We start from the raw sequence: 18,031 nt of genomic DNA, 5'->3' as shown, positions 1-18,031 counted from the left end.
CATTACAAAAACCTTTCATTATCAATACGCATCACCATACTTCCATCGATCACAAAAAAAAAGCAAGCCATTGACAAGAACAGGAGTGAATAATCTACACAAGTTATCTCGTTTCATTCTCCCGCATAAAGGGGAACAGAGAAAGGCGTGAACGAAGGATAGGGAGAGAGGGAGAGAGAGAGAAAAAGAGATAGTATAGCAGGTAGAGAGGAGCAATACGTATATAGACGCATGATAATACCGACTCACTATCGCGTCGATAATCGAGCTGCGCACACTCGTGGGGAAAGTCCGCGTGGGGGCGTGCGCGACGCGGAATCGCGCCTGCTCCGTGACGTAGTTGGCGTCGGACGTCTGGGGGAGGGGGGAGAGGGAGGGCGGGGAGTACGCGTCGCGACGTCCGGCGTCGCGCAAACGGGAGATCACGGCAGGCAGGCAGGCAGGACCTAGGAAAGGCGACGGCCGGGCGGTCGTTTTATTGATCCCGGGGCGCCGCGGCGCTACCCACCCGCGGCGGGATCGTCTGCGAGAAAATTCATTCCAACGGGATTTTCACGTCTACTTTCGTAACCGAGTCTCGCGAAACGCGCTAAACGCGCGATCTGCACCCGCGATCGCGACGGTTTTCTCCTAATCGAACAGGCCATCGCGGTTCGTTGCTGCTCAGCGGATCGAATCCCCGCGAACTCGGCTGTGCAGGACACGACCGACGTCCTCCTCGTCGCGGTCGTGGCCGAAGTTCCGAACGATTCGAATCTGGTGGCAGTGGTGGCGGTCGTGTCGCAGCTTCGACGAGCTGGTCGTGAGGCACGACCCTGAGGAGAGACGACCGGTGACGTATGATCGACGTCTGACGAGCGCGGCGACGAACGAGTCCTTGGGCCGCGAGGAAGATCGGTTTCGGAAGGCCCTTGCGCGCTGCGGGACGCCGATGGACTGAGGGGACGCGGAAACGCCCGGAAGGAGCTGTCGCCAAGCAGCTGCTACTTCCAGGATTCCATCCAGCGCCGATGGAGGGCTTATAAAGGAGTCGAGAGGGCGCGCACCGGACCGCCCGAACGAGGTGCCATCCGGCTGGTGCTTCGCTAAGATCTCGCGTCGTTCCTCGTCCGTCGGTGGACGCGGACACCGGGGTCGCGTAACTGTAGGTGTCTCGATCGGTTCAACCCAGTGACAACCGAGTTTCGAGTGGGCGCCGTGGCGCCGAGATGGGCCCCGCCAGCAGCCACGAACAAATCGGGGGGCAGATCGTTGATGACGATGGCCTGCAAATCAATCCGAAACCAACGGCCAATAACATCGTAAGTCCCTCCAGGGTAGCTTTAGCCTTGTCTTACACGCAAGCATTAGTTACTTCTTTGCTTCCTGGTTTTGTTTTTTTTTTTTAACTATCTACACCGATTTGCCGACTATTAGAGAATGAGCTCGCTTTGAATGCACACAATGCCGCTACTGTATAAGCGTAGAATTATCGGCTGAAGTAAGTTTGCGTTTCCCACGCGCAAAGTGGGAGAACCGAACGCAATGATTTGGCACTCTATTTTCGTCATAAAACATAGACGATTCGCGCATCTGCACTAAAGCCCCTTCCGTGACGAAATGCCCTCGAATGTGTGGCTTATAAAGCGCGTTTATGATTGGAATGTGCAGAGTCTAAGAAACGAGTCTCAAGAAGTAAATCCTGAAATAAAAATAACAATATACATGTAAAAAACAGTTTAACTCTTTGCATAGCTCAGAGCCTGATCTTTGCAGTTACGATATCGAAACATTCCCACGTGATCCTGGATATCGGATAAACCTCGTCTCATTAAGAGACCTCCGTTTCTTCTATCGAGTCTCGAAGAAAAATCTGTATGAATTTGTTCGCGCAGATCGGTATTCGTGTCACGCGATTTTCTTCTTCTATTCTATCGCAGTATTGTTCCCCCGTATCGCGGCACTTTGAGAATCATCGGCCTCAGTGGCCGGCAAGATCTTCATCCGACCGCGATATCTTGCGCATACTCGGGATATCGGGAGGCACGCGGCTAGAACTTTGTACCTATCGATAGATCGCTTTGTTCGTTTGTGTGACCGTGCGGCATCATGACTAATGTCGTTGCGTGGAAATCTGTAGCGACGGAATGGGGACGGTTAACATGGGCCTGGTGCATAACGAAAAGAGAGGAAAAGAGAGGAAAAGAGAGGCTGGTGCAGAGAGGGAAATCGGTAGGGAAGCAGAGGGAGGGCATAAAGCGAGACTCGATAGGACACCAGAGGGGACTCGGAGCGAGATGGAGATTCCATAGAGTGGGGAATCGGATGGACTACGCGTTCGCGATGCGATAAGTCAGCCGGTGGTTGAGCAGCGCGCATTTTCGTATCGCTTGTCTCTGGTACCGTGGCTGGACGGTGTCCACTCAGGTGGCGCAAGTCCCGCCATCTCTCTTTCTTTCCCTCTCATTCGCTCACTCACTCATCACAAGAGGGTGTATTCCATCTTCATTCAGATAGAACGTTCCCGTCAAACGTTGCTATCGCGCGATGTCGCCTAAGAACAAGGTACGTAAAACAATACTTCACTTCTGCCGTGGCAACAGAGTCTCTATCGTTTCGTTCTTCATGTTTTCTATCCGTTACACCAATGTCACTCTCTTACGATTCAAGTCGATGTAATCGATACAATTCGATCTCTCGCACGATACACTGTGTTACGAGCAACTTCTTAGCAACTCGATCACTTTATAACCCTCGTAAACTCGACCGTTTTCGATTTAGAGAAAAGCCGATACAGCACGATCCACCACGTGGTCTGACACAATTTCACGAGTTAGCACGAATTCGACTCGTATCGGTAGCAAAACGGCGACGACCATTGGGTGGGCGTGTTTTCACATTAAAAGCGCGTGTTACGGAATTTTTCGTTTTGAGGAATCGTACGCAATATATTCTCAACGCAGTTGTCACCCTTAACAAGGTACCTCAAATTTAACCGGCGAAGTCTGGGGCTTATACGTAATCTACTTGAGGGAGAGTAGCTTCTACGTGATTCGATCACTGACGATGAGAAAATTTATGGGAAGGTTATTACGCTTGGTCGTCCTTATAGTTACCAATAGCAACGTAGAGGGCAGATTTCGCGCACAAATATCCTGTTGCATAAATACTAGGTGGAGTCGTCCCCCTTCAGTACCCATTTTCATTGTAGACGGCATCACGTGTCGCTTCGCAATTCGTAATGAATTCGTACCGAATAACGGTTTAAGAATGTACTTTATTGCTCGCGAACGCCTTATCTTTTAAGTGTTTGTTGAATTTGTTATCGTTCTATATCGATGTCAAGTATTCCCCTTATCCCCGAGGTATTTGGTCAGCCAACGTTGAAGCACGTAAACACGAATACGTGTCCGTCGATACGATTTCAATTACTTTTCCGAAGGACCACTCAGTTCGTATCAATTCAATAACGTGCTTCGATTTTCTGTACGAAACATACAAGTCTCGAGCAGGAAACTTTTCTGGACGAAATGAAAACATGTAATAAATGGAATCGACTTTCGATTTTTAATGATATAGAGGATTAGCTACAGAATACGGACTTAATCGTCGCGATTAGGAATCGTTGATGCCCATAATTCCTCCAAATTGATTAGGTTGCAGTATCAACGATTTATCGATTTCTCAAGCTTCTGGTAATCGCCCAATTACAACAGTTCGATTATTTTCAATTTTCGTAAAAATGTACGAAGAAGTTACGAATTCGTATTCACGAAAATATTGTCGATACGAGGGTTCAGTAAGACTATGCTAATTAGAACGAATATGCAAACATTGTGGGACTGTGATTCATCGAAACTGCGGGAACGTTGCTCTTCCTTTCTGACTGCATCGTTTATCGCAGCTCCCTAGTATCTCGCGGTCCTAAGCAAACTGGGGCAACAAGAGCACAGAAGAGGCTAACGACGCCGACGTAAACAATAGCGATTCAGGAAAACATCGCGAGGCGGTATTTTCTGACTCATTTCAAGACGTCACTGTTAACTTTTCCGAGAATACGAGGAACCAGATGTTCGCCGGTTACTGCAAGTCTCGTACAACTTTTCCCTGTTAAAATACAGAGTAGAACGTTGCTTTATCAACTCGTCTCGAATCTATTCATTCTCTGGAGTTATCTTGGAGAAGCTCTGTTACTCGAGTTTCGAGATCTCTGGACGAGAAGTAAACAGCGTTTTGTTAATTATTGCGAATTGGCTCGGGTCTAGTGGTACCGTTTGCGTGGCTTCGTCGCTAATTTTTCCGCGGCGATGAGAAGCAGATGGTGCGGCGTTCGTGCCTTCGACTTTAATTGCCGCTGGTTGTTATCTAATTAATTCATAAGCGACGTCCGACACACGAGCATCATGGAACGCGTTGCAGCGCACACTGAGTTCCCACGTGATCGAACAGTCCTACTATTCTCTTCTGTCGCTACCTATCCCTTTTATCGTGTACTAATTCTTTTCAAGTGTTTGCACCGTTACAGTCTTTTCAATCTAGGTACTTTTGTGTCGCGAATACATTCAGTCATTTTCTATCCTTTGTTCTTGGATTGCTACTTCACGAAGTCTCGCATTTGTCTATGTGGGTCACGCATTAAATTTCGTCTAATCTTCTGGAGCACTAGTTTCTTTACCACGTATTTTCTAAACCTTCGTATATCTCTACTTCTGTTCAACAACTCGAGATCGTGTTCAGGATAATTACTTGCTCCTCCCTCTACCTCGCCTCGCTACCCCTTAGTAACTCGATTGTTTAGTAATTTTCGATAAACACACGAGTGCCAGATAGCTATCGATTAACTAGAATTTCGTGTACCGTCGGTCCTCTCGATATCACAATATTTTGATAACCTAGGTTCGCGTGTAACATCAATTTCCCAGTAGTGCAAGCACGAGCTTACGATTATTAGTGAATCGGTGTCACGCTACGATAGAATCATAACGAGTCTAAAGATGCACGATATTTCTCGTTCGACTATTCGGCCGTTCGATCTTGGACGTGATATCTCGAAGACAGTCATTAACGACGGCTCGTCATAACGGCGGCAACTGTCACTTTCTTCGTGAAGTACGAGCGTTGCCAGCCAAATATTTGAATAGTGAGGTAACGGCACAAAACCGACCGACTATATTCTAAAAATTGCATAAACTGCATTCGGTGGTGAAGAGGTAGGCTCCCTGCTGTGTTCGTTTTCGAGGCGTTTCTGCGCAAGATTGACCGGTAGAACGAATGGCTTACGCGGAACAACGCATCGACACGTTGAACGTAAGTTCGAATCGAGCTGTTTGTGTTGTTTCGTTAGTAAATAACTCGCGGATCTCGTCCTACTACGCCGGTCGACGTGAATCATCCTCGATGGACGCAGAGCCGAGCAGCATTGAGTCACGTCGCACGCATTATGTACTCCTGTAAAGGGAGAAGTAACCCTTGAAGTAATGCGATCGATCCGTCGTCGAATCGACGCGAATGTTATGAGGTTTTTGGCATTGCGCGGTACTGCACAATGTCACGGGAGCCCGCTTATTTTCGTTCTCCTTTCTTCGCCCACTCCGAATTTTCGACTCGAGCCGAACCACCGGTTCTTGTTCCCACTTACCTCATTATTTAATTTTCGATTTATCGGCGATATTACACGTTGCTGTTTATCTCCTCATATGGACGATTATTGCGAATTTTTCTGCTAAGACTATCGCCTGAGCCATTAAAGACGCGCCAATGTTTTTTGCACGGTACGAGATAATTCAACGATCGCGGGTTTAGTATTTGCTGTTTTAATTCGTTGGGGATTAGATTCTAGTTTCGAGACCGTTTTATGGTTACGAAGTGTGTGAACGATGATAATCACGTCTTATTTTTATTGGCTTTCGGTGAATTTCAGGTTTCAGAATGTATAGGTTTTACCAGTCGTTTTATTTAACGAAAGGAAACGCGATGTCGGCGGGAAGGTATACACGACTGTTTACATCATTGTCCCAGCTACTTAATACCTTATAGCTTTCGTTTATGTAACCAACTTTCGTAAGGACGCAAATCATTTTAAGCGAATCACTTTGTATCAAAACTTACCGCGTTTGGTAACATGCAACTCTCAAAATTCGACCGTTAACCAATAAGTCAATAACGTCGTTCTCGAATTCCTACGTAATCGTTGTATTCGATTCGACATATGAGCAGCTCATTTGCCTAAATGGGAAAAACAAAAATATTTATATCTTTTCAGTATAAATAGTTAAGCATTAAACGAGTGCTTTAACGCCCACATTTCACAGAAGAAAAAACTTTGAAAAGTCGAAATCCTCTTTTGGAGTCATAGCCGATGATGGATGGTTCGTACATGTATATCGTAGTAGTCTAGTATCGCGCCACGTAATTGTGACAGGGTGGGGACGCGTGTGCGACGCTTCGCATTTATAGGTTAACTTTTCGCGCACAGGCGATCAGTGCCGCTTCACCGAGGGCCTCGAGCTCTTTCGTGCCGTGGAATTCTTTTGTTCTTCCAAACTGAAAACTCGCTAAGGATTGTACTATTCAGCCTGAGCCGTTCGCGTGTTTCGAGTGCATCCAAGAATAAATCGTGAAATAAAAAGACCATCCGTGCTCCATAACCATATCAATGATTCGCCTCCTATCAATATCACCTGGTCGCTTCCGTCGATGAAAAATCGTCGGGACACAGTGACAGAGGAAAAAGAGCCTCGGCCGCGAAGTACAGTGAAGAGAGTAGCTCGGTTCGAGGAAGCTCGCGAGAGAAGAAAGCGCAGTCGACGCGTATTCGCGTATAAATAGAATCTCCTTAGCGAGCAGTGGTACGCGCGGCAGCTATAAACACGCGTATTCGCGAACGGGCAAGCCTTCTCCCTCCGGCAGAGTTGTCATGACAATTCGCGCGTGTCGTATTGTTTCGCGAGGAGGTGTGCAGTGTCGCTTCGTTCGCGTGCATCGAGTGTCTGGCCGCTGGACCTCGTCGAAGACCTGAGCCGAGACGCTCTATGTGCATCGTGGCCCGTGTCGCGACGCTCGCTGCGTTCGTTCGCTGCAGCCTGTAACCGTTCGGTGTGCTGTTCTCCCGTTCTCCTCGTTGCTCCGTCGCATCGTCGACAGAGGGGCGACAGAGGCTGACGCACGGCGGTCGAGTGCGAAACGCGAGGACATGGCAGCAGATTTCGACGAGTGATACTGCTCTGCTCCTGGCAGCCAGGGGGAGTTTAAAGCGCGCAGAAGTGGCGGTAGCAAAGCTATCGCAAGCGACCAGGAGGAAGGAACGCGTAGACGGCGCGCAGCTGCGCGCACTACTTCACACGAAAATAGAACTCTTGCACGACGTGTGCGTGGTGGCCGGACACGACGGAAAGGAGCGGTGTGTGACATTAAGGCGATCGTAGAATGTCGCGTGTGTCGCTCAACAAGTCGCAGTACAGCCAGTACGGCTCGCGTCGCGTGCGCAAGATCAGCACGGTACGTTCCTGTGGATTCTCTGTCTCTGTTCTTTTGCTAAACCGCGTGCGTCTGCCTGGGTTCGCCTGCATTCGCCTGCATTCGCCTGCATTCGCCTGCGTATGCCGTGTACGCGCCCCCTCGACTTTCGTTCTCGAGTGATCTCATTCGCCTCGGCCCTTCGCTCGTTTGGGGACGACACGTGACTTAGCCTTGACAGTCCGAACGTAATTTACGCTTTTGTGGGAGTGACGACGCACGAAACGTGCACCGAGCCGCGGCGAGTGCGCATACGTGCGCATTCGCGGCTATGCATCCATGCATTCACATCCGTCGCGAATTCGCAATTCGCGACACCGACCGTCACGGAAACAAGGTCGAAAACAATGCTCTCTCTTTTTCTACCCGAGGTTCCTTCGCCTTGACGTTAGGTGGCGCATGCCTTGCCGATTCCTAATGACAGTGGATCAGCTGATCGGGCTGACCTTCCTTGCATTCGGCTAAGTCACTACCAGATCCATCCGGTACACTTGTATACACGCGTTGCCCACTGCTACCGTTTCGATTCGTTAATGTGTCGCCTCCTCGAGGTCATTGATCGGGACTCCTCTATTCGCCCGAAATGTCTGCGAAATAATTCCCCAGAATTTTCCCTTTTCGAGGTATGTTGGGCTTGTTCGAATCACAGAACAAGCAAAACGATCGAGTTTTATTATTGGTGTTTTGTAATTTCAAAAATCTAGATAGGAAAGGTGGAGCGCTTTGTTAAGCACGAGTGTATCGCATGGTCGATATCGTTTCCTCTTTATTAGATTCAGTGGAAACACTGCTTTACCTTGAATAAACGTAGCCTTAGGGACCGGTTAAGTCACGGTAGCCATATACACTATCTATGCTCACGTTTGCGTTATGAGATCATCTTATCGTACGACCGTTCGTTCTCGCATTTCGCTTAGGAAGACATCTTCCGGAACTGCGTGCGTCGTAATATAATATTTATCGTCCTACAGTTTTATACAACTTTTACTGCTTTGAAATGCTCTTTTTTTACTTCTCAAATTCCTTTGAGTCTCCAATAGTTCCTAATCAATCAATCCCATGAAAGGTATAGATACCCATGATGTAGGTCTGTCTTTATGTATTGGTGTATGCGTAAATGGATGCTCCTTCTTGCAACACTCAAGGTGAACTGCCACTTCTTTATTCAAGGCAAACACAAATATCAAAGTTACAATGCAATAGACCTTAAAAAACATTCGTTCAACTGTTTTACTAAAAACAACTTAGGTTGCATTCATTACATGCTAACTATGATTATGATGCTTTAGAGGATTCTTTTACTTTATATCTCTGATGTGAATAACTAATTTCAAAGAGAAATATTTTTGCTTCATTACAGACGGAAAGTGAATATTCTGTGGAAGAACATGCAAGACTAACCAGTACAGATGTAGGGGGTGATGAAGCATCTCCAGAGGATGAAGGGGGATCATTGTGCGAATACCATGACATACCACCACCACCTGATGGTGGCTATGGTTGGGTGGTGGTATTTGCTTCATTCATGTGTAACATGATAGTGGACGGTATTGCCTATACGTTTGGTGTTTTTCTGGGAGAATTTGTTACATATTTTGAAGAAGGAAAAGGCAAAACTGCATGGGTTGGTTCATTGTTATCTGGCATGTACCTTAGTGCTGGTAAGTTTTTGTGAAATAAGGTCTACTATATTACAATTTCAATGTAAATAATAATATTTACTTTTAGGACCTGTTGTCAGTGCTTTAACTAATAAATATGGATGTAGGGCAGTATGTATGGCAGGAAGTTTTTTAGGTGCAGCAGCATTTGTACTTTCAACATTTTCAACCAGTGTAAATATGCTTATGCTGACTTATGGTGTCATGGGAGGTACGACAAATATTTCACATTACAGTATACAATATTTTCAATTATTGTTAACATTCCATACTTAATTGTACGATTTTTTCCAGGAATTGGATTTGGTCTAATATATTTACCAGCAGTAGTTTGCGTAGGTTATTATTTTGAAACCAAAAGATCTCTAGCTACTGGTATTGCTGTATGTGGTTCAGGATTTGGCACATTTACCTTTGCACCATTAGCAACAATGTTATTAGAAGCGTATAGTTGGAAAGGAGCAAATTTAATTCTTGCTGGCCTTATTTTAAACTGTGCTGTAAGTAATTAATCGTGAAATCATTGTAAGTTTGATAGTAATGTTAGGCGAATTTCAGGTGTTTGGTGCATTGATGAGGCCATTAGAGTATCCAAAGCCATCTTCTGTTAAACCGTTGTTACAAAGAATGGCAGAAGAAAAACGGTTTCAAATGGAGCGTGGGAGTATTGGAGGTTCTTACTTCATGGTTCAATTGCCTGATGGATCCATGGAAAAGAGAATGAAGATGCCTATTAATATTGATCCTGGTGTACACTCCAGTTTCAATTTAGACCAACTAGTGCCTGGTAAGAATATCTTAATTTTCAGTTAAAGAAACATTGAAAAGAAATTGAAGTAAAATATTCTCAAATATACTTTATTCAATACTCATAATATTAAAGGAACTCCTTTAACACCAGTTCCGACGGTACCGACCCTCCCCACTATATCAGAAGTGAAAGTGCAAGAACACTCTTCGAGCGGGGCGACTAGTAATAGCGGCAGTATGGATTTGAAAAATATTCCCACCAAGTCAAAAAGTAGAAAAAATATTGACGATACCAAAGATTCGAAAGATACAGCGGAAAAGTCTGAAAGCGAATTCAAGCCAGTAATGCCTAGAAATGCTTCACAACCTGCTTTCACAACTCATGTTCAAGGTTTACCTAAGAATGGATCTGTACCTTTCTTCGATAGAATTCGAAAAACTAGTACTGGTGAGAGGTACAAGCCAAGTCTTAGCGCGATTAAGAATTCTAGAACAACGTTAAATTCGAATGGCGATATTAGAAAAAGTTTGCACTTACGACTTTCTACGAGCAGCGTTATGGGCTCGCGGACTAATAATGCGGATATGGATGTAAGAACTTTTATTGTGATTTATAACTGCGAACATATAACTGTTAAGTGTCTATAATACCTGATATATATGTTTATAGGATGGCGAAAGTATTACGTTTACAACTAGCAAATCTAGTATTCCAAAGGATAAACCACAGATTATTCGGCCTTTGTCGAGAAAAGACATTTTTTACACCGGAAGTGTAGTTAATTTGCCAGAGTTTCAGAGTCAAAAGTCAATTGCGAATTATCGTCAAAGTGTTGTCTCTCTACCAAAATCTGTTCGAGGGGATGTTAAAGATACCGACGTTGAGAGGGCATCTGAACGTAAGTAGTACTCCATACGAAAATATGAAACGATTCACAAATTTCTAACTAAAAAACTATAAATATTTTAGAACCACTATTCCCTTGTTGCGTGTTACCCGAATCATTCAAAGAAGCTTTAGCAACCATGATGGATGTATCTCTATTAAAAGACCCAGTATTTCTCCTAATTGGAATCAGTAACGTTTTTGGAATGGCTGGATTATATGTTCCTTTCGTATATTTAGTAGATGCTGCGGTTTTAGATGTAAGTTAAATATTAAAATGTGTCTTTTGTTTATCAAATAGTGTTTCATATAATATATTTCTAAACAATCTCTAGGGAATCGAAAGCAATTCTGCTTCATTCTTGCTGTCCATAATTGGTATCACTAATACTGTGGGTCGTGTAGCTTGTGGATACGTTGCAGACTTTCCTCAAGTGGACTCCTTACTACTGAATAATATCTGTTTAATTATATCAACAGTTGCTGTAGCTGCAACTCCGTTTTGCCATTCTTACGCTGCTTATATTGTTATGAGTATTTTCTTTGGTATAGCTATTTGTGAGTATCCAGTTTAACAGAACAGTTTTATTAAAGACTTCCAAGTTTTAATATTTTTTATTTTTTAACATTTCAGCTGGATACATTTCTTTGACATCAATCATTCTAGTAGACCTCCTGGGTTTAGACAAATTAACGAATGCATTCGGCCTTTTAATTTTATTCAGAGGAGCCGCTGCCATTGTTGGCTCGCCTTTGGCTGGTGCCGTTTATGACGCAACACAAAGCTATAGCATCCCATTCTTTATGGCAGGATTTTTCTTCTTTATGAGCACCGTCACCAGTTTCATGGCTCCAGCAATGAAACGGTGCACAAAACCGCAGGTAAGCATCCGAAGATGTTTGATATCTCTGTTATGCAACTAATATTTGTAACAATAAAATTAAAACCTGTTACAGACTCAGCCTGTGATATTAGATACATTGACTCCAATCGATGAAGATATCGAGGAAGAGAACGAGGAAGATATTCCAGAAATTGTAGAAACAGCGCCATCACCACAAGAACCACCGGAGAAAGAAATTAAACAAATAGAATCTGTTTTATAAAGTCTGCTTCGCTTAAGAAGAGAGAGAGAGAGAGAGAGAGAAAGAGAGAGCGAGCGAACGAGAGAGTGTGAGAGTGAGAGCGAGAGCGAGAGCGAGAGAGAGAAATATCGCCTTCACCTCCGAGCCACACTGTGATAGGGCTGCTGCTTTTGAGAAGGTCTGAGAAAAGGTACTTCTTCGTTATACAGTTTTAACGGATAAAGCACAAATTAATGAGTATAACCTGATGGTATTTTTAACGTACTTAGAATTTTGCAATTGTATCTAATTTTTTTTATGAGACTAATATTTATATATACACATGTATGTATATATACAAAGTGAAAAATGCCATCAGGTGTAAGACTTCATTTGCCTATGTCAATAGTAGATAATAGATAGAAGAATTTATTAACTTAATCAGTATAGATTAATCAGTATATTGAAAAAAAAATGTTGAAAAGTGGAAAAAAATGCTTTTGCACTTGCATATCGAATATCTTGAAAAAGGATAGATTAATCTTCATCATAGGTGATACGAATATTATGATTTAGAGTAAGGATGGTCAATCTTCATTGCGATGACTGGCTCTCTGTTTTCTCCCCTCTGTCGTAAGTACTATTAAGGGTAACTTAATTGCTTATATTTGTGAGGTGCAATTTTTACGTATTGGAAACAACGAAAGGACATTTACCTATTCTGTATTTTGTATTTCGGGTATTATTTATGTTAGCATCGCATTTGACTCTGTAGAGTTTTACGAGTAAGCGCGGCCAATGTCTTTCACGATCGACCATCCTTAACCGACACTACCCCACCTATAACACTTGTTATTTAAATCTATTTTTGGTCGCAATCCAAAGACTACAATTCCAATCGATTAACATTCAGAGAGATATTTTTCTTGCATACACAACAAATGTATATATATATATATATATATATTATATAGTCGGAAGATGAAAGAGTAAAAAAACGGTATGTGGATTATGAGAATTACGTACAGAGATAGGTAATTCGCTGTTGCGGAAAAAATTGTAAATAATATATAGACAATTGTAAAGTAGCGTATAATGAATTTCGAAATTAGGCGAAATAGAATGATTTCTGTTTTCGGGATCTCGTTATCAAGCAGGTCCTCTCTGTATTAATATATTTATCAATGAAACCATTAAAGAGCTGTTAGATAGAGACTTATTAATATATTAATAATTCAGCTAGAACGATTATTTTGTTGAATGTATAAAAGAAAAGAAAAGAAAAGAAAACGTCTGACACAGCTAGTTTGTGTAAATTAATCATTTAGTTCACAGAAGTGACTGTCGCGAAGATATATATAAATATATATGTGTACAAGAAAGAAAAGCTCGAAAGCACATTAATTAACACAAACTAATTTTCGATTAGTTAAAGGTGTTCACCGCTAGAACGCCCGGCGAGAACATAACGATTTTCTCATGTCACTCGTATCATGTAAGTAACTTAATTAATTACTGACTGTGTCGCGAATAGAGAATGAACATTATTTCAATTATACAGTACTTTTGTTTACAAATGCATACATGCCTATGATTCATATAAATATATAAATGTATGTATTTCTCTATACAAACATTTATATACTTATATACCTATATATACATTACATAGATAACGAAGAGAAACGAGTCGGAGTTGATTGTAAATCTTGTTAAACGGCATACGATACAAGTGTTACACTTGTATGTACATTGTATATAATAATTATCGGTAATGGCTACACTGATCAATTATCGGTATGCAACTACGATTCGGATGTGGCACAAACAGAGAGAAGGATGAAACAAGAAAGAACTGTTGCAATCGATAAGGATAATACCAACAGTGCTATTATTATAGCTGCTACCCGCTATCACTATTACCACTATTATTACTATTACAGTATATTAAATTAGTACAACTATTACAACACTTATTTTTATTCGTAAATGATCGTTGTGCAGGAGACTGTGTTTCTTGTGGTTTGAATCAAATATGATAATGTATACATGCTACTACTCAACCGGAAGTGTGTACGTGTGCACGCGTGCCGCGACGAGTCCTGCAGTTATACACACCTACACACATTATATATAGAATATATAAATAATATCGACGCGCGTGTTCATGTGGCATTTCGCATGCGCATGTTTTTTCATATGTATGTATGATTGGAAAACAGGCGGGACATGGATTAGAAGAAATATATACATGAGGCCCGTGTTTGCTGTCTGTTATCATGTGTGCATAATACAAGGCATACATGCGTATGAACGTTTTGAAATACTTATATACACACACACACTCATACATGCACACGTGCGCACGACATGATCTTGTGCATATGTTAAACAAAAGAAAATGAGAAGAAAAGTGAGGTATATATATATTATGCTATATGGTACAAAGATGGAGAAATGTATTAGGTGACGTTTATTGAAATTGAAGAGGAATTATGAATTTTTATTACTAAAACTTTGCGTTGGCTTGTTTATTTATCTACGACTGACAACACTCCCCACGTTCCTACGATACGAGGCACGAGTATTTTTCGATCGACAAAGTTATCCGTCACGTGCGTCATCTTCATTTTTTCGATCGTTCTCTTCGATCTCTTTGCAACCGTTCTTATATGTTGACAACTGTCTCGCTACATGTAAGTTACGAGTACGCAAGAAATTATTAGCAATAAAACATTATGATACCCCAACCAGTTTGCATTATTGCTAAATATCGGTTACTGACCGACTATTATTACTTTTTACGATTATACTTTGAACTCTCTTTATTTACCGTTTTTATTCTTTATCTATATCGTTGCATACCAATTGTGATACTTTTATGAACTTTGATACGCATTTACACGTTTGATCTACATCCTCATATGCCAGAGGTCGAATAACGTGTTTGCAATGATCGCGTTTATTACGATCTTACTTGACGTAGCTCAAGATCAAAAGTATTCTTATTCTGGCCTTCAAATTCACACGAATAACAAAAAGAAAATGGAAAAACAAAAGTAGAGTATTAATTTATATCCGTGTACACTCGCCACATGTTCAACTTGAGAACAAAGTGCTCAAATTCAGATCTACAGGATGATTCATATAACGTGGTCTATGCAAGCATTCTTAAAGCCTGAATTTCCACTTAATTAAAGAGTTTAGCGAAAAAGAGGTATCATTAATTCATTTTTGAAACTAAGTGATTATTTTTCTCTTTGCTATAGGCAGTACTCTAATTTATAATATCCTTTTCCCCGTAAAGATAATGTCTTCTTCAACTTCTTACCTCCTAAATTGATAACACTGTGGATCTTTGTTTTCGATTGGAGCTCTCAATTGTAGAAATCCAAAATGCAGATTTTAGTAAAAAAAAAAAAAGACACTTTCGTCGAAACTGCATCGTCGTCGGTTTCACCTTGAGAATAATCACCCTGTATAACGCAAATGTGGTAAAAGTATCAAGGATAGTCACTGCTATAGGAGTGAAAGGCGGAGCACACCCAAAAATCCGAAGGCTTGTGTCACGAGACACTGGACCACTCTGCGAAAAATCTTTCCACGTCTCTTCCCACTTCTCGGACAATGTTTTCCCAGGTCTCGTGAACTCGCAGTACCGTTTCGCGTCTTTCCCTTGAGGGTTCGTTCCCTTTTCTATCTCCCTCGGTCTCGGAACAAGCAGAAGTCCGTCGCGCGATAGGCGTATATTCTTGGCGCGACCTACCTTAAGTAAACTCACACTTTCGTTCAAGCGCCATCAAGTGCAACAGGAGGGGCAAGAAACCGAACGGAGGTTCGGAATAACACCACCTCCATTCTATTGCGCGAGAATTGCAAGTGGCTCGTCGGACGTTTACTGTCGTTTTACCACAGCAGCTCCTCGCGCTTTTCCAACAGTCTACCGTGGGCATCGTCGCCCATCCTTCAGCATCCTTTACACCTCTTTCGCTCGTCTTCCGTATTTTTTCTTCGTCTCGCGATTCAAGCTTTCGTTCGACTTTATGGCTCTCTCCTCGTCCGGCTCACTTTTTCCTCGGGCGAAGAGGACAACGTCAAGCTGCCCAGAGTGAAAAACCCTGCAGTTCGTGGTTCGCTGACCGACGATCATGACACACACGTGAGTGCAGTTCGGGATTTGGTCCACCATTCATGGGGAAGGCCCAACACGTGAATGTGTATATTTATATCGTTCTTTCTGTGACAGAGTTTTCATTGTGGTAGCCTGCGGTGATTGTGCATTTTAGATCTCGTGAAATGACCAATGATCGGTAAAGAAAGGATTATTTAGAAGGGCAGACAAATTCCTGTACGCGACGCTTATCTACAGGCTATTGTTAACGGGCGATTAGTATTCACCGCGAAGTTATCGTGCCAGCAGACACCTAGACCGGGAGAACATCGAGGGAAACGTGTTCCACCATCGCTGAAACGAGGGAAAAGTATTGTTAGGCGAAGTTGAAGTGAATGAACTCAAAAGAGAGCTGGCATGCGTTTCTGCGCAACACGAGTTCGCGCCACGCGACGCGACGTCGCGTTCCGTGCACGTGTAGTCGAGCGTGGCACGACACGCCGCCCTTTAACGCGGGAGTAATGGACCGGGATTCGCTTCAGTGATTTACTCCAACTAGTTTTATCGCATGACCTCTAATCGGCAAATTCCCATCCACTTCGAAAACAGATGAAACTCGAGCGCTCATCAGAGCAGAGTGCTGAATTCTCGATTCGAATATAGAAGCCTTGATGCGTTGAAGATCGGTCACATATTCGATCAATGCTTTCTCGATCGATCAACGTGCTGTAACAAGCATGTTCCCGATTCGCTATTGAAACCAAGGAAGGGGCAAGGACGCTTGTAACCACTGGTTGCGGTAACGAGCAGTTATCAGTTCCCACCTGTCTAGCTACCACTTCCATGATAAATCTTTTCTCTCCACTGTGTTACGTCATTGCGAGAGCCCACTATCACCACGCCTCGGTTGTCGGGACGTCGAAAACGGGTTGCTCGAGTGGCCCGCTCGGCGCCCACCACAATCTCCCGCTGAAACGGGTTATCGGACAGTCGCCTCTGGACTTCTTATCGACCATCGACGGAACTCGCTTCGCGCGGCACGACCGTGTAAGCCGTGTGCACTTTCTTAATGTTTCTCACGACGACTCGGTCCGATTCGCAGAAGGAAAGTCCTTTCCATGCGCAAACGATCCAAGTTCGAATAGGTGTGAGTCAGTGATATCCGAGAAAAATTGGACCTTCTCCGAAATAATGGTCGATGTCAACAGATCGCAATGTTCATTGTCTTATAGAGGCTAATCCCTTTGCTAGGGGACTCAGGGACAGTGCTGCCGTGAAAGCATCGCAGGAGGAAGTTTATTGTGACTTAAGAGGTCCATAACGCACCTCTGTGTTTCTTAACTGAAAATGGGACCTATCGACAGATTGGCGATATTTGTGATACCGCTCTCTTCGAATCCCTAAGCCAGAGGATCACCCTCTGTTTTATGAAACATTCTATACCTCGCACTTTCGCAGCTTTCCCCGCTCCCAGAGTCCCTCTGACCGATCCGCGAGTAGAGGCGGTAGTAAAACCGCGAGCAGAAAGGCGTGCTGAGGGACGATGTTCCTCGTCTCGAGGCGGACCAATCTGGCATTCGGTCGTTATCGGTGACCGATGGAAGCCGACGACGACGGGACACGCTGATCGCGCGGCTCCCGCTCGGGCAGATCGCGCGGTCCGCTTAGTATGTATGTATACGCGCGCCACGCGGCCACGGACACGCGCGCGTTCCGCCACGGCCTGTCTCCCTCGTGCCCGCTTCCCTGGAATTTCGGCAGTCGGTGAGAGTGGCTTCACGAAGAAAGGTAATCAGCCGACTTTAACGTATCGAGTCTAACTCACCGCGTTTCCTGTCACGAGCTCCCGTCTTCTCTGCGTGCGCGTACTTTCCTCCGCGCGTCTTATCATGCGTGTTTGCTTTCACGCGTGCGTGCACGGGTTCACACGAAACACGGGCTCAGCGTGAAACACGGATACGTGCCCTGGAGTCTTTCACATCGCACGAACGTTTCTTGCACACTTCCCGCCTCGGAGCCTGCGCATGCGTGCCGCGCCGCTTCCCTTTGCACGTGGTCGTTCAC

General features: G+C 43.8%; 1 protein-coding gene across 5 annotated transcripts; it reads left to right on the top strand.

Annotated features, from left to right (window-relative positions):
- The first annotated feature begins 950 nt into the window (after positions 1 to 950).
- On the top strand, positions 951 to 11,929 carry LOC143179910 (monocarboxylate transporter 9). Of its 5 annotated transcripts, none has more exons than XM_076379345.1 (11): positions 951 to 1,301; positions 8,855 to 9,155; positions 9,223 to 9,366; positions 9,450 to 9,655; positions 9,714 to 9,942; positions 10,057 to 10,496; positions 10,576 to 10,804; positions 10,876 to 11,051; positions 11,127 to 11,349; positions 11,426 to 11,673; positions 11,749 to 11,929. In XM_076379345.1, exons 1-11 carry the CDS (start codon positions 1,209 to 1,211, stop codon positions 11,896 to 11,898), a joined length of 2,439 nt encoding a protein of 812 aa, XP_076235460.1. In that variant the 5' UTR covers positions 951 to 1,208; the 3' UTR covers positions 11,899 to 11,929. The 5 variants fall into 5 exon arrangements, with proteins under 5 accessions (XP_076235460.1, XP_076235458.1, XP_076235462.1 ...); XM_076379343.1 differs by having other exon boundaries at positions 10,039 to 10,496; XM_076379347.1 differs by lacking the exon at positions 951 to 1,301 and adding an exon at positions 2,408 to 2,544 and having other exon boundaries at positions 10,039 to 10,496.
- Positions 11,930 to 18,031: the final 6,102 nt, after the last annotated feature.

The sequence above is a fragment of the Calliopsis andreniformis genome, chromosome 5 (genome assembly GCF_051401765.1).
Source record: "Calliopsis andreniformis isolate RMS-2024a chromosome 5, iyCalAndr_principal, whole genome shotgun sequence".
Taxonomy (NCBI): Eukaryota; Metazoa; Arthropoda; class Insecta; order Hymenoptera; family Andrenidae; genus Calliopsis; species Calliopsis andreniformis.
Note: the sequence above shows the minus strand (reverse complement) of the source record. Positions and strands in the feature narration are given on the sequence as shown.

Bases quoted from the DNA above. Each gene is read 5' to 3' on its own strand.
- LOC143179910 (XM_076379343.1), top strand. From the start codon at position 1,209: ATGGGCCCCGCCAGCAGCCACGAACAAATCGGGGGGCAGATCGTTGAT. The intron at 9,156-9,222 runs GTAAGTTTTTGT...ATTTACTTTTAG, and splicing joins TGGCATGTACCTTAGTGCTG to GACCTGTTGTCAGTGCTTTA. The intron at 9,943-10,038 runs GTAAGAATATCT...ATAATATTAAAG, and splicing joins TTTAGACCAACTAGTGCCTG to GAACTCCTTTAACACCAGTT.